This window comes from Ambystoma mexicanum, chromosome 2p, assembly GCF_040938575.1.
Source record: "Ambystoma mexicanum isolate Mex_15411 chromosome 2p, UKY_AmexF1_1, whole genome shotgun sequence".
Taxonomy (NCBI): domain Eukaryota; kingdom Metazoa; phylum Chordata; class Amphibia; order Caudata; family Ambystomatidae; genus Ambystoma; species Ambystoma mexicanum.
In genome coordinates, this window is record NC_090923.1 from 521803506 (window position 1) to 521815964 (window position 12459).

General features: G+C 41.9%; 1 protein-coding gene across 4 annotated transcripts in view; it reads left to right on the forward strand.

Moving 5' to 3' along the window:
* Positions 1–12459, forward strand: part of TSEN2 (tRNA splicing endonuclease subunit 2) — a 270669-nt gene that overhangs the window by 236467 nt on the left and 21743 nt on the right. For all 4 annotated transcript variants that reach the window (XM_069643934.1, XM_069643933.1, XM_069643935.1 and 1 more), the window contains one exon: positions 4876–4965. In XM_069643934.1, coding sequence (XP_069500035.1) covers positions 4876–4965 — 90 coding nt within the window. The remainder of the gene's footprint in view (positions 1–4875; positions 4966–12459) is intronic.

The following is a 12459-nucleotide window of genomic DNA, read 5'->3' on the forward strand; positions in this document are numbered from 1 at the left end:
AAATTTCAAATTTCTGTACATATACAAGTGGGAGGTGCGGTAAGGGGTTAAAACAGGTGGGGAAGGGATTGGGGTGGGACTATTAATGAAGTAACACGTGGGGCTTGGGGTGGGGGCAAATTCTTTTTACAAGAAATTCGATATTTATTTCATTATAAATATTTGGACAAAAGTGTTTTGTTATTTGTTGGTTAGTTAGAATCACATGTAACAGTGGGTTGGGACAGACTGTCTGGTTCCAATCCACAAAATGGTTTGTCTCTCAGTGGTATGCATGGGAAACACTGGGCGAGTGTCTCTGCACTGCATTCTCCTCAGGCCCATAGACCCTGCTGCACCATGGCTCCTCTGGTCCAAACAACGTCCCTAGCTTGCTCAAAAACCTGTGTAAAACCACACCTTTTATAGTTCGAAAAGCAGTCAAGTGGAGTCGGGTGTGAATGATAATTGGCAAGTGTCTGACTCTGCCTGGCTCCATCAATGGGACAGCTTAAGTTCTTTCTATAGCCCTTATACTCCCTTTGTTAGTCCTATGGGAAATATTCATTACTCCCGGTTGTGAACGTCCTCGTCTCAGTATTTGTTGAAAATGGGGAGGGTTGGGGGGGGGCTAATGGAACGGTTTTGGATTATAGATCTATTTTCCCCTATTCTATCAGGGAACAGACCATGGACATAGGGACATCATTTAGATGGGCTTTCCCTCAAGGGGATGGTTGTCTCCTTCCATATTATTGAAGGTTTATTATACAAGCCTGGGTTTTGATGGTATTGTCTGGGGTTTAAATTGGTAGTGGATGAATGGATCTTGCCATCAGACTCCTGGTTTGGTTTTAATTGGCCTCTTTGGGCAGTCAAGGACGGGATTAGATTCAAGGAAAATGAAACCTGGATTAAGGTGACTTGAATCAACGTATTCCATGAAGGCATCCAGGACTTCCTCCTCCTCCTCTTGTTGCCCCATCAAAATACTGCATCGCGCCTGGCACATTCCCACAAAGGTGACCCTGGATTCCCCTACCCAGGTGATCCTCCCTCACTCGTCCATCCCCGGGGTTGGGATCCAAGAGCTATGGCCCTCCCCTGGCCATCTGAATAGAAGACTCTCGGGGTCTTAATGGGAGAATACCCCTAGGCTTCTCACAACAGCCTCTGGGTAGGAGTTGTCGTTTTCAGGACCCATAGGTCAGAAGGGTTAAAGCAGGCTCTAATTACACAGGAGGATCTCCGGTCGATGGAAATTGCTACAGCTGGCCTTTCTTCCTCTTCGGTTTCAGGCCCAGTGGTCCACTTGTCTGCAGCTTCCAGGTTCAGAGTATTTATCAGGAACTGCAGCACAACCTCTGCAGTCTCACCCTGCATTTTTCAGAAAAGCGTGTGTCTGGCTGTCCAATTAGGACAGCCATACCCCCCACTGGGAGTTGGCTCCTTTCAGGCAAGGTGGAAGACAAAGGGCTGCAGACTTTTGGACTCCTCCCTCGCTTCCTGCCTTCTCAGACACTCTGGAGCCTGGGCAGGGAATGCAAAGGATTCCCGCTGAAGACAAAACTTCCACTGAGGTCTTTCCCACCTAGAAAGCCTGGGGTAGACCTCAAACACCAAGCACACAAGAAAGGAGGCCACAATTTTTGCAAAATGTTGGCCCTTCCGTGCAAAACCGAGGCTGAATTAACAGCCTGCGAGTTATAGTGACTAAGTCATAAAAATGGTTACACTGCCGCCAGCCGTTCAAGTAACTTGAAATTGGAACAAAATATTATCAGGTAAGTAAGAAAGGGGATACATTTTATGCCCCCAGCACCCCACATAAGGTGGGGTGTGCTGGCTCACTTATACAAAATGTAAAGGGGATAAAAATCCCTCTACTACTTGGGAACAGTAGTTCACCCAAGTATATGAAAGATAACTTAACAGGGGAGCCCAAAGGGGCAACCCCGCCTAAGCCCAAAAGTTGTAGGAAACTATATAACTTCAACCATACACTATGGAGAGACATAAAAGGGGAACCCATAAAAAGAGTAAAAGACTAGGTGAGAGGCGAAACAGATTCCCACTCACCTAGGGTCAAGGTAAAGTAATTGCCAAGTCAAAGCAAAATGTTCTGGGGTTGAGACAGGTCAGGAAGATTTGATAAATATGAAAATCTTACCCAGCGGTGTAACCTGCATGTAAATTTACATTTCAGGAGCCAACCTTTATATGGCGCCAAATTTTCCAACCAACCTATCATAGCATTATGTATACCTGCTTAATTGACCCACAGATAATACATCCATGTTTATTATTTATCTGTTCTAAATGGCAATTGCGATGACTGCATTAAAATAAATTATTTATGTTTATATTTTACTTTTTATTTGTTTAGAATCTATTGAATGTATTGAAATGTTAAAATTTCAAAACACTAATACATTAAGACCATTGGGTCAGAAATTGAAAAATAACTGCCCATGTACCCCCAGTGTGCTTTTCCATTAAGCATTGGCAAAAATAAGTTTCTGTGGTAGTATTATTTTCACAAAGGGTATAAAACAAATAATTTCATGCAAAAGATAATTAGATGGAGATCAATCGGTGAGCATCTTCGGCTATAGAACATCTTCGTCCTGCCTTCCCATTTGTCTGCATTCCGGTGTGGCGAACCCTTCCACCCCCACTAATAACAATGTTGTAATATTTGTGCACCTAGGTCCTTCAAGAGTCCGTACGACCACTATGTTGCACTTCACATAAAGAAAATGCCTCAAAATTGTAAACACAGAAGAATTCCCCATTTATTCAGTATTTACATTTTTTCATCTGTAATTGCCCACATTTTGAGCAATCGTTCCACCAGCAGATCCTTGGACATAAGATCACTAGCATATCTTTGAAAAAGATCTTTAAAGTCGGAAATAATGTAATCTCAAATTCTTGTGAATGTATGACATTGACACAAAATGTGGAGAAATGTACTTATCCATCCACATACCCTCAAGTATTGTCCCATTCCACCACGCACATAGCGTTTTGGAACAATGGGCACCCGATAACAGCTACTTAACATTTTGAAAAATTCTTCTTTAAGTAGTAGACATGTAGAAGTATAATGTACTCTGGACCATATTTAATGCCACTTTTTGATATCCAATTCTACACCCAACTCAGTATTCCAAGCCTGGACATGGCCGAACCTTTGTTCCTCCTTAGAGGTGTTAATCAAGAAGTACAGTTTCAAAAGCAGACCCCTGGAGCCTGGCAAAGCAAAAATAAGCTTATCTGAAGAATTGAGCCATCTAGTTACTGTTTGTCATGTAACAGAGTAGCAGCCAATGCCGTAATTGAAAATGTGTCTCTAATCCTGAATGTCCCTTTATATTGTAGAAAAGGTTTAATCACATTTTTTAAAAACATTTGCGTAGAGCATTCCCACACACCTCTACCTGAGAAGTATATTTTCAAAGTCCCTTACTTTGTATTGCTGAGAGAATTATGGGTTGCCATGTTTTGAGGTAGCCGGGCCTGAGAAATAATTGACATGCCTCCTTATGGCAAACCTATCTCAAATTCTCCTGGTGGTCCAAATGGTGGGAAGATCATTTACAGCCAGCGTACTATCCCGCCGAGGAAGCCAACCAATGTATGTTGAATTCCACTCTGTCACCTTATCCGCTAAGGTTTTCCCAGTGTTTTGTACAGTTTGGGTTCTGCCACTCGCCCATAACATAATTTGGGTGCCTGGAAATATCTTGCCAAATTGGAGTCTGGGAGGCCACCACGGTTGCCTGGGCGAAACGCCTTTGTAGTTATTCAAAGGCAAGTTCTCTTGTAAAGATTGGAATGCTCTAGCTGAGACTGTAATTGGTAAAGTCTGAAAGGCATATACAAACCTCTGGAAAATAACCTCCCAAACAAGAAAGCAGCCAGAAGTGTAATTCCTCTATTATCTTGGGGGAGGGCGGACTGGGAGGAGGGTAATTTGCTGCATTTAAACCATTTGTCAATTTAACCACCAAACATTTTGAGGAGGTAGTAGAGAGTATAAAGGTGGGTGTCGTCTAGACCAATTCAAATTGTGATGGGGACAGAGTAAGTTTCAATAGCTATGATTTATCAAAATTTATTTTGAAGCCAGAGGCTCTTCGAAACTCCTGTGGCTTAATTAATGCTGGGATTTTCAATCTTTTGACTAGACAAGAAGAGAAGTTAGTCAGTGAAAAGAGACGCCTTATATGTTGTCTTTACATACTCTATGCCAGCAATGTCTGCGTCATTTCCATTGACTTGTGCCAGGGGTCCTGCTACTAGCACAAAAAGCAACGCAGATAAAGTACACTCCTAGCAAGTGCCTCTAACCCCATTTTCTACCGGGAAGATCTATAATAAGTGACATCGGATTTCTGACCGAACCTATATCAGCATACAGTAATACATCACTGAATCCTTTGATCCTCTAGCATCCTTTATTAATCAGACTAAGGATGTAATTCACCAACTAGATAACATCAGTTGGAATGGCAACATCTTACTGGTAACCCTGGATGTTAAATACTAGATATCGGCATCATGAACAAACTTGGCTTGGAAACCAAAGAATAGGTTTAGAAAAGTAAATGGATTTCTTTTCTAAAACACCACAAGATTTCACTAAGGACCCAATTTGCTGCTATTATAATTCATGTAAGCAGAATGAATATGCAATTGCTGATGTTTAGATGTTGAACTGCATTTAATATATATGCATTTTATGTAGCTTTGTGTCTGCACAGCATTCATTGATGCTGTGCTTTTGTTATTTGGCTACACCGTCTAATGATTCAGTGCTATTATTTAGTTATTTGGCTATACCTTCTAATGATTCAGTGCTAACAATAAATGTGTGTTCTTCCCCACCAGGAGCTAATGTTTTGCTATCTAATTAAACCATTTGATATGACGGAAAATGACATGTGCTCTCCAGAATGCCTGAAGAGAATAAAGGTTCAGGCAAGTAAACCTACTCATGAAACGATCTGTTTTGGAATTTGAGACCTATGCTAAAATTTTACACAGGCAGAATAAGTTGTGTAATTGTTTTGTGTGGGGCCTAGAGAAAGTGAGCGGAGAGTTGTAAGCTCCCTATCTTTATGACTAAAAAGTGACGTTTTTCTCAACAGGTGGATTTTTTGGCCTTTGTTTTTTTACTTATATTTTTTTTCTTGAAGAAAGAAAATGATAGACTGCAAGAGAAATGGGGTACCCTATCTGACGTAGCAAGGTTTTTGTTTTTATCCTAGCTGTCTGTCTCACTCAGGCAAGTAATCATACAACTGTGGTGGGGCTATATTAGTTTGTATAGGAAAGAGGGCCAGCTCTTAACAAAGAGATGGATAAAGAGAAATTGGATGAGTTCTCCAAATTTAGAAGATTTATTGGGACGCCAAGCTGCAGAATAAGATTATGTGGTGAGGCCCTGGATCCTTTCCATAATTTGAAAGGTTGAGGCGTATGTCCCGTTTGGGCCCAGTCCCTGGATTCAAACCAGTAGCTCATCTCCCCTTACATTTTGGCTGGGCGTGTGCTGTTATCTGCTTGTAGGGAACGTGGGGTTTTGCCGTCTCTCTCCTTAATAGACAAAAGCAAGATCCTCTGAGGATCAGTTTAGTTACTTTTAGATTAACAAGACGTACATGGCATCATGCACGTAGAAACAACATTGTGTAAAAATGTGTAATATGTTATCCTTCGTCGCTAAACAAAGGAAATCGCTTCATTATACATAACAAATCAATTCAGTATGCATAATATAGTGCTTTAACCCTGCCTCCTGTTACACATTACGTCCTCCCCTTGTTCATACTAAATATTGCCATGTACCACATACACCATAAACGCGCCACTCTTTGAACTATCATTGTCCATTGTCGCACATTACTAGAACCAGGTCTCCAAAGACAAGATTTCAGAGTATTTTACTCCATATTTTTTAAGTATAAAATGTTTAAATAGGGAGTAAAAACTTGCCAGTTTCATTAGGCATGTAGAATATATTTTAACTCTGAAACAGATAGGTTTTTGCAATTCATATGTATTTTGCACCTAGTAAGGGAGTCCTCTTCATAATAGGAAATAATAGTATAGAGCCTTCCTCTAGCACTGTTCTGCTACGGTAGCCGTTAAACAATGTGGGTGCAAGCGATGTGGCAGGCTCCTATTTGTAGGTTTTCCATTTTGGCTGTTTTACGGGAGTTACTTGGAACTCAAACTAGCATTGAAAAACAAGAGTCCATATTTGGAAATGGGCTTGAGTTTCCATGACAACATACAGCAGTAACCTGAGGGCTACAGAAAGTCTTCCAAATCCGTGGCTGTTTTTGTTATTCTCCAGACAATGAAGAGGTAAGATGGTTTTCTGCATACCAAGAGCATTTGATACCCCCCTACTTGATGGGCATGCAGCATTAGGTGTCAAATTCATTCTTTCTACCCAGTGATTGAATATTACTGCAATGGAGCAGCAGTTTCTTCCCACATCAATATCCTTAGGAGAGAAGATTGGCAAGGTACATTTTCGCTGGCTGTTCAAGCTAAATATTAGTTGTATCTATAGCAAGTGTGAGGTGTGGTATACCTCATACCGGAAATAAGGACACAACGAGAGGGACAAAGAGGCGTTTAAAGAAGCCTGCAATGTTAACCTCTACAAATCAATGACCAGCCTACAAGAGAGAATGATATTATGTACAATATTTTCTGGCAAGGACAGCAAGGAGTGCCAAAAAGGCAAAGGCAAGCCAGGTTACAGTCTCAAAATAAATCATAAATTTAGGTTGCAGTTCAAGGTTACCCCTAATAGGTTCGGTCTGACCGGCTCTGTACAGCCATGAAACGGAGACTGTGAAGCTCAAGATTAATTTGTTTGCCAAGTGTTATGAGACTGTGATTAGTTTTATTGCCATGTGAGGTGTTTCCAGGACCCATGGATCTTACCCGGCTGTAAGAAACAAAGCCAATTTGTAATGAGACTCCCATTCCATACCACAACAGGAAGTGCGCACAAGATGCAGGCAGAGCAGTATCGCATAGTACGCCCACCATGTACTGAAGGATTTAGGCCTCCTCTTGTGGAAAGTGGGACGAAAGGATGGACTTTATCCATCCGCACTGCTACTACCATGTAAGAATAATATTCCACTCTAAAACAGTATATCGGAACGTTCTATTGGAACTTGACCAGTTCAATAAAAGGGGATTCGATATCCTTATTTTTGGAGATGGCACTCGGCAGTCAGAAGCATTTAACTCAAATGATTTTCTTAGATTAGGAGGCATGGGAGAAAAAACACAAAAAAAGAGTCTCCAGGAACATGATTCAAGCTGGAGATGGCTTGCCCCGAGACTGAGAGACTCAATTGCCCGGCTCCAAAATCTAAAACATTAGATACAGACGCAAATAATATCCTTACCATTTTATCCTGGAATTCACGAGGGAATTCTCATCTATTTTCCTCTGTAGAACTGTGCCACCTATTAAGAACCAAAAACATCTTATGCATACAGGAAACATGGATGACCTCCCCCACCCAGAAACACTTATTCGAATGTCACTACCTCCTAGCCTCCAAGGTTAGAATAGGCCGCCCTAAGGGGGGGGGGGGCTACTTTTGGCAATAAAGCTGGGTATTGGAATCAATATAGTAGAAATCTTTATTATCCATCCTACGGGACTGGGTGCACTTCTAAAGGTGGAGAATTTTGACTATGCACTAATTTGGAACATATATTGGTCACCAGGATCAAACTTGCACGAAACAACCATTAAAATGGAAGAAATTATGGAGAAATGCGTCCATGGCTACCCAGGACTGCAAATTCTTATAATGGGGGATTTGAATACAAATATGCTGATGTTGCCAAAAGAGATTGCAACTCTACCAAACACAGCCCCTCTGAACATAATGGGTGAATCTCTGGGAACAACTGTTTCACAACCTAAAGATTCGACATACAAAAAGTGTGATCGAATGGGTTGGTCTATGCTATTTAAAACTTGGGGTCTGAAATCCATCCATGGAATATTGAACCCGGAGAATCCATATATAACTTGGACATCAGGAGCTAGGTCCTCTGCCATTGACTATATCTATGTATCGACAGATATTTTCAGCCTGATTGAAAGTTTTAGATTATCTCCCACTCTAAGGAGTGACCATAAAATGCTCAAATTGAATCTATACATTTCGACAGTAAAGTCAACACCCAAGCAGATGTCTGGTAATTTGACACTAAACCAAGGGAACAATAGGATTATCTGGCATCTCTGTAACATTCAGGCATGCAATAATCTATTTTGCAAAGATCACAATGATTCTACATACAAAGAAAAAAAAATCAGGTTTACACATGACCATTACGTAAAAATACTTATCGATAACTCAACAAATAAAATGAGGAAATGTTCCACTAAACGACATTTACATAGGTATGACTCAACAGTGTACACAAGCAAAATGTTATTACGCTGCACGCTAAAACAATTACAATTACTAAACATCTCTGATAATCTCAGAAGAAAGGGGGCCAAAAGTATCAAACGGGTATACAAAAACTGGATCAGAAATTATAAATTTAAGCTGCTACAAGTGGACAATGAAGAAATGCTGTCTTAATTAAAAAGCAACTCAACTAGACATTTTTGGCAATTTATAAATAAAACCCACAAATCTGTCATAGCCCGAAATCTTAATCCTATTGACGAACAAACATGCATAGCCCACTATAAGAATCTATATGCAAACAGAGTCTGTAGAATATATACCTCTCAATCAAGAAAATATGCAGTGGCCGGGCAGCTTCCGAATCACTATGATCAGAGAGGGGATAATAAAATCTAGCTCATCTAGAACTGCGGGCCCCAACGGTTTATCAAACATCCTCTTTAAGGGGAACCCGGATAAATGGTCACAAGCCCTATTCCTCCTATTCGGAGATATAGGCCGGACAAGGTGCATTCCCTCTTCATGGAATATGAGTTACATTATCCCAATATATTAAAAGGGAGACAGATCCATGCCTCCAATTATCGGCCAATAGCCCTCTTACACTCAGATTCAAAAATATACGCAAGTCTTTTCCTGCAAAGAATTGAAGCGTGGGCAACTACTGAAAAGATCTATTCGTCTGCCCAATTCGGTTTTAGAAAAGCATTGGAACTCTGGCTGGTGGGCTGGCAAAAAGGGGCAAGCCCGGTATATTTGGCGAGCATGGATCTGTCCCTTGCGTTTGACTTGGTGGATCGCACACTATCATGGAGAAGGTTGTCCCAGATGGCTCTACTTCAGGATCTTCCGGACACCCTGAGCCATTTACACGAAGGATCGACAATACAGATCAGACTAAACAATGAAGGCCATCTTTCCATGCTAATCAAGAACTCCAATGGCCTCCGACAAGGGTGCATCTTTGTTCTGACCCTATATAATCTATATACATCTGATATAGGGCAGGCATTAGGAAATGCTTCCTTTATCCAACCAAAGCTGGAAGGTAAAATGATGTGCTGGTGTTCCTACGCGGATGATTTTCTGTTGTTCGACAGGTCTCCGGTAGGACTCCAGCACTTGGTATCAGCCTTTGCAAATTATATGGCCAACAATGGCCTGGTTGTGAATCCTCAAACTGCTTATCCTATGTCTGAGTGGAAAAAGACCTACATTAAAAAACTGGTGCATGGATAAGCATAAATTGCTCATTAAAAACTCTATGATCTATTTGGGATTCTTTGTGAATGTGAGTGCAAATAACGCTTTGTTTTGAATCACTATTTATCTAAGGTCAAACTCTGCATCACCCAGCTGCGTGTAGCAGACCAAAAATTCGGAAGCTATTCTTTTACTCCTTGCCTGAGATTCTACAAGCTTAAAGCCATTCCAAAAATTCTCTATGGCAGTGAAATCCCATTTATAATGGCCAAATTAGATGTGAACAGACTAGAGGCGACCATTCTCAGGAATATCATTACTTGTCTCCGGAAATGTGTCCAAATTGCAGCTATTCGCTACAAATTCGGTCTACAATCATTTAGGAGTATGGTCCAGTAGAAATGTTTATTGTTGTTTCGTATCCTCTTAGTGCAAACTGAAAATAACCTGTATTATGATCTGTCTGACAAGCTGAAACAGGGTATACCAAAATCAGTGTTTCTGACCAAACTTTTGGAATTGTGTAAAACATTATTGAACAGTGTTGGAGCATATATGGTTACTCTTATAGTTAACCCCAAAAAATGAAACGGTTTTTGCAAAATGTTGATTGGGCAATGACAACTAACAATCTGTCCCAACACAGGTTGTATGCTCATATGATATCTTATTATAAATATATGGGAACTATGGAACCTTATTTATGTTTTCCCCAACAGAGGGTGGAGACATTTTTACATGAGATTTAGATTTAATGTTTTGCTCACTGGGGAAATAATTACTGCAAGAACAAAATCCATATGTCTTACGGCATGGTGCAGACACTGCAAGGAACATTATGTAAAAGAAACACTGAGACATCCGTTACTGGAATGCCCTACTTTGTCTCCAAAGAGACTGTCTGATTTCTCTAGTTTCGTCCCAGATGTGACAAATGTGGCTTTAAATCAAGTCTGGAAATGCATGCTATTCGTTAACAAAGTCCCACTGCAATTAGCAATTGTAAGATTCCTCAAAACAGAGTGTGGTCTAACATAAATTGTTTTTCGAAGCTGGTGTTATCTAATTTTAGAAGAATCCAATCAATTGTTCTCTTCACTTTTAGAATACTTTTAGAAGTTTTATAGTAACCATGTTCAAATTTTAGATCAATTGTATTGTTTTTACTGTTCATTTGTGTACTACTTTTGTGAAGGTTTCATTTAAAACCATATACAAATAAATTAAAAAATCATTTCAATTCCTTCGTCTTCTTTTCACTTGAACTTATCTATCATCCCCCTGGACCTATTGCATCCTTCTGTGATTATCTCAATGTGATTCTCTCCTGTGTTTACTCCCTTCTCCTACCATCATGGGTGGTGACTTCAATCTTCATTTTACCATTACTCCTAATTCTTGTCCTCTTATTCCAATTCTTGAATCTTCTCTGTTTCAGTTGCCCACACCACCATCTCACCAATCTGGCCCCTTCTTTGGATCTTCTCTTTTATTCTCGCTCTACTATCTGCGCTACTGCTCTTCCTTCTTCTGACCTTTTCCTTAGATTGCCAAATATACTTCTTTCTCCTTCCACCATATTGCTTTTTCATCATGATTTTAGGAATTTTAATCCATCCATGTTTGTCTGTTAGGGAGAATTTTTCTTCTCGTGTAACATTCTGTTCTCCAGCATGGGGTCTGGCATGGATTCACATGCTCATGAATATTCCCCTTCCGAATCCTCGGTAAAGAAAAAATCAGTTTCAGTTTTGTTTCTGAACTGTCTTCTACTAACAACCAATCACTGGTCTCTGGGTCATACTGCCCCCAGCCAATGACAGCCCCCTACTTAAGCCCCTCCTGTGGCAGCCATCTTCAGATTTTCACCCCACGTTCAAGTGTTGGGAGTCCTCGTTCTATAGCTCTCGAGCTTTTACTGCGTTTTCGTGCTTTTTTCAAAGGGGATCCGTTTCGAAATTTTCAACGCCCCTCAAGGGTGAAGTTTTCGAGTTACGCTGCTAGGAGGATTCCAGAAGATCCGAGGCCTACCTTGGACCTGGCCCAGGACAAGGGAAGCTCGATGCCCGGATCCAAGCTGTTGAGGAACTGCCCTGGATGCGGGTTACAGAATGTTTTCAAGGAATACGAGCATTCGAGATGTTTCTACTGCCTTCATGAGGACAAGACTCACGTGGAGAAGGACTGTGCGTTCTGCAAGAACCTATCGGAACGGACCATGAGGGATCATCGTACCCGCCTCGCCAGCTGGCTGGAGAAGGGCCCAGCAGGTGAGAAGAAGAAAAGGTCAGAGCGGTCTTCTAAGTCCTGTGAGGGCGCCCCGAAGACGGGGGGGCCCAACAGAAGGCTAAGCACCGCGAGTCGGCGAGCATCGGGAGTGCAGAACGGTCGGGCTCTTCGGCTGCCAGGCAGGGCGCGCCTTCCCCGGCACCATCAACCACGAGCCAACGCTCTGGTTCAGGGAAGAGGAAATCAGAGAACCCGGGTAAGCTTCTGGAGAGGCCCCGGTCGATCTCGAAGGGAGCCGAGGGGGAGCGAGGCGGTCACCCTCCCCCCAAGGTGAATGCCCAGGATGAACCTAAGGTGGTGAGGGCCCTGATCCAACCGGCGAAGGCCTCTATCGAGGGAGTTGTAGCGGCCCTGGCGAAGCTGGCGGAGACTACGCCAGTGGAGGCGACCTCGGGGCCCAGAGTTTCCCTGCCACCGCGGAGGGAATCCTCTTTCCAGCCCATCGACAAGACCCCCGTGAAGACCCCGGTGGAAAAAGAGGGGGGGGGGGGCGGTGGCCATTACGGACACG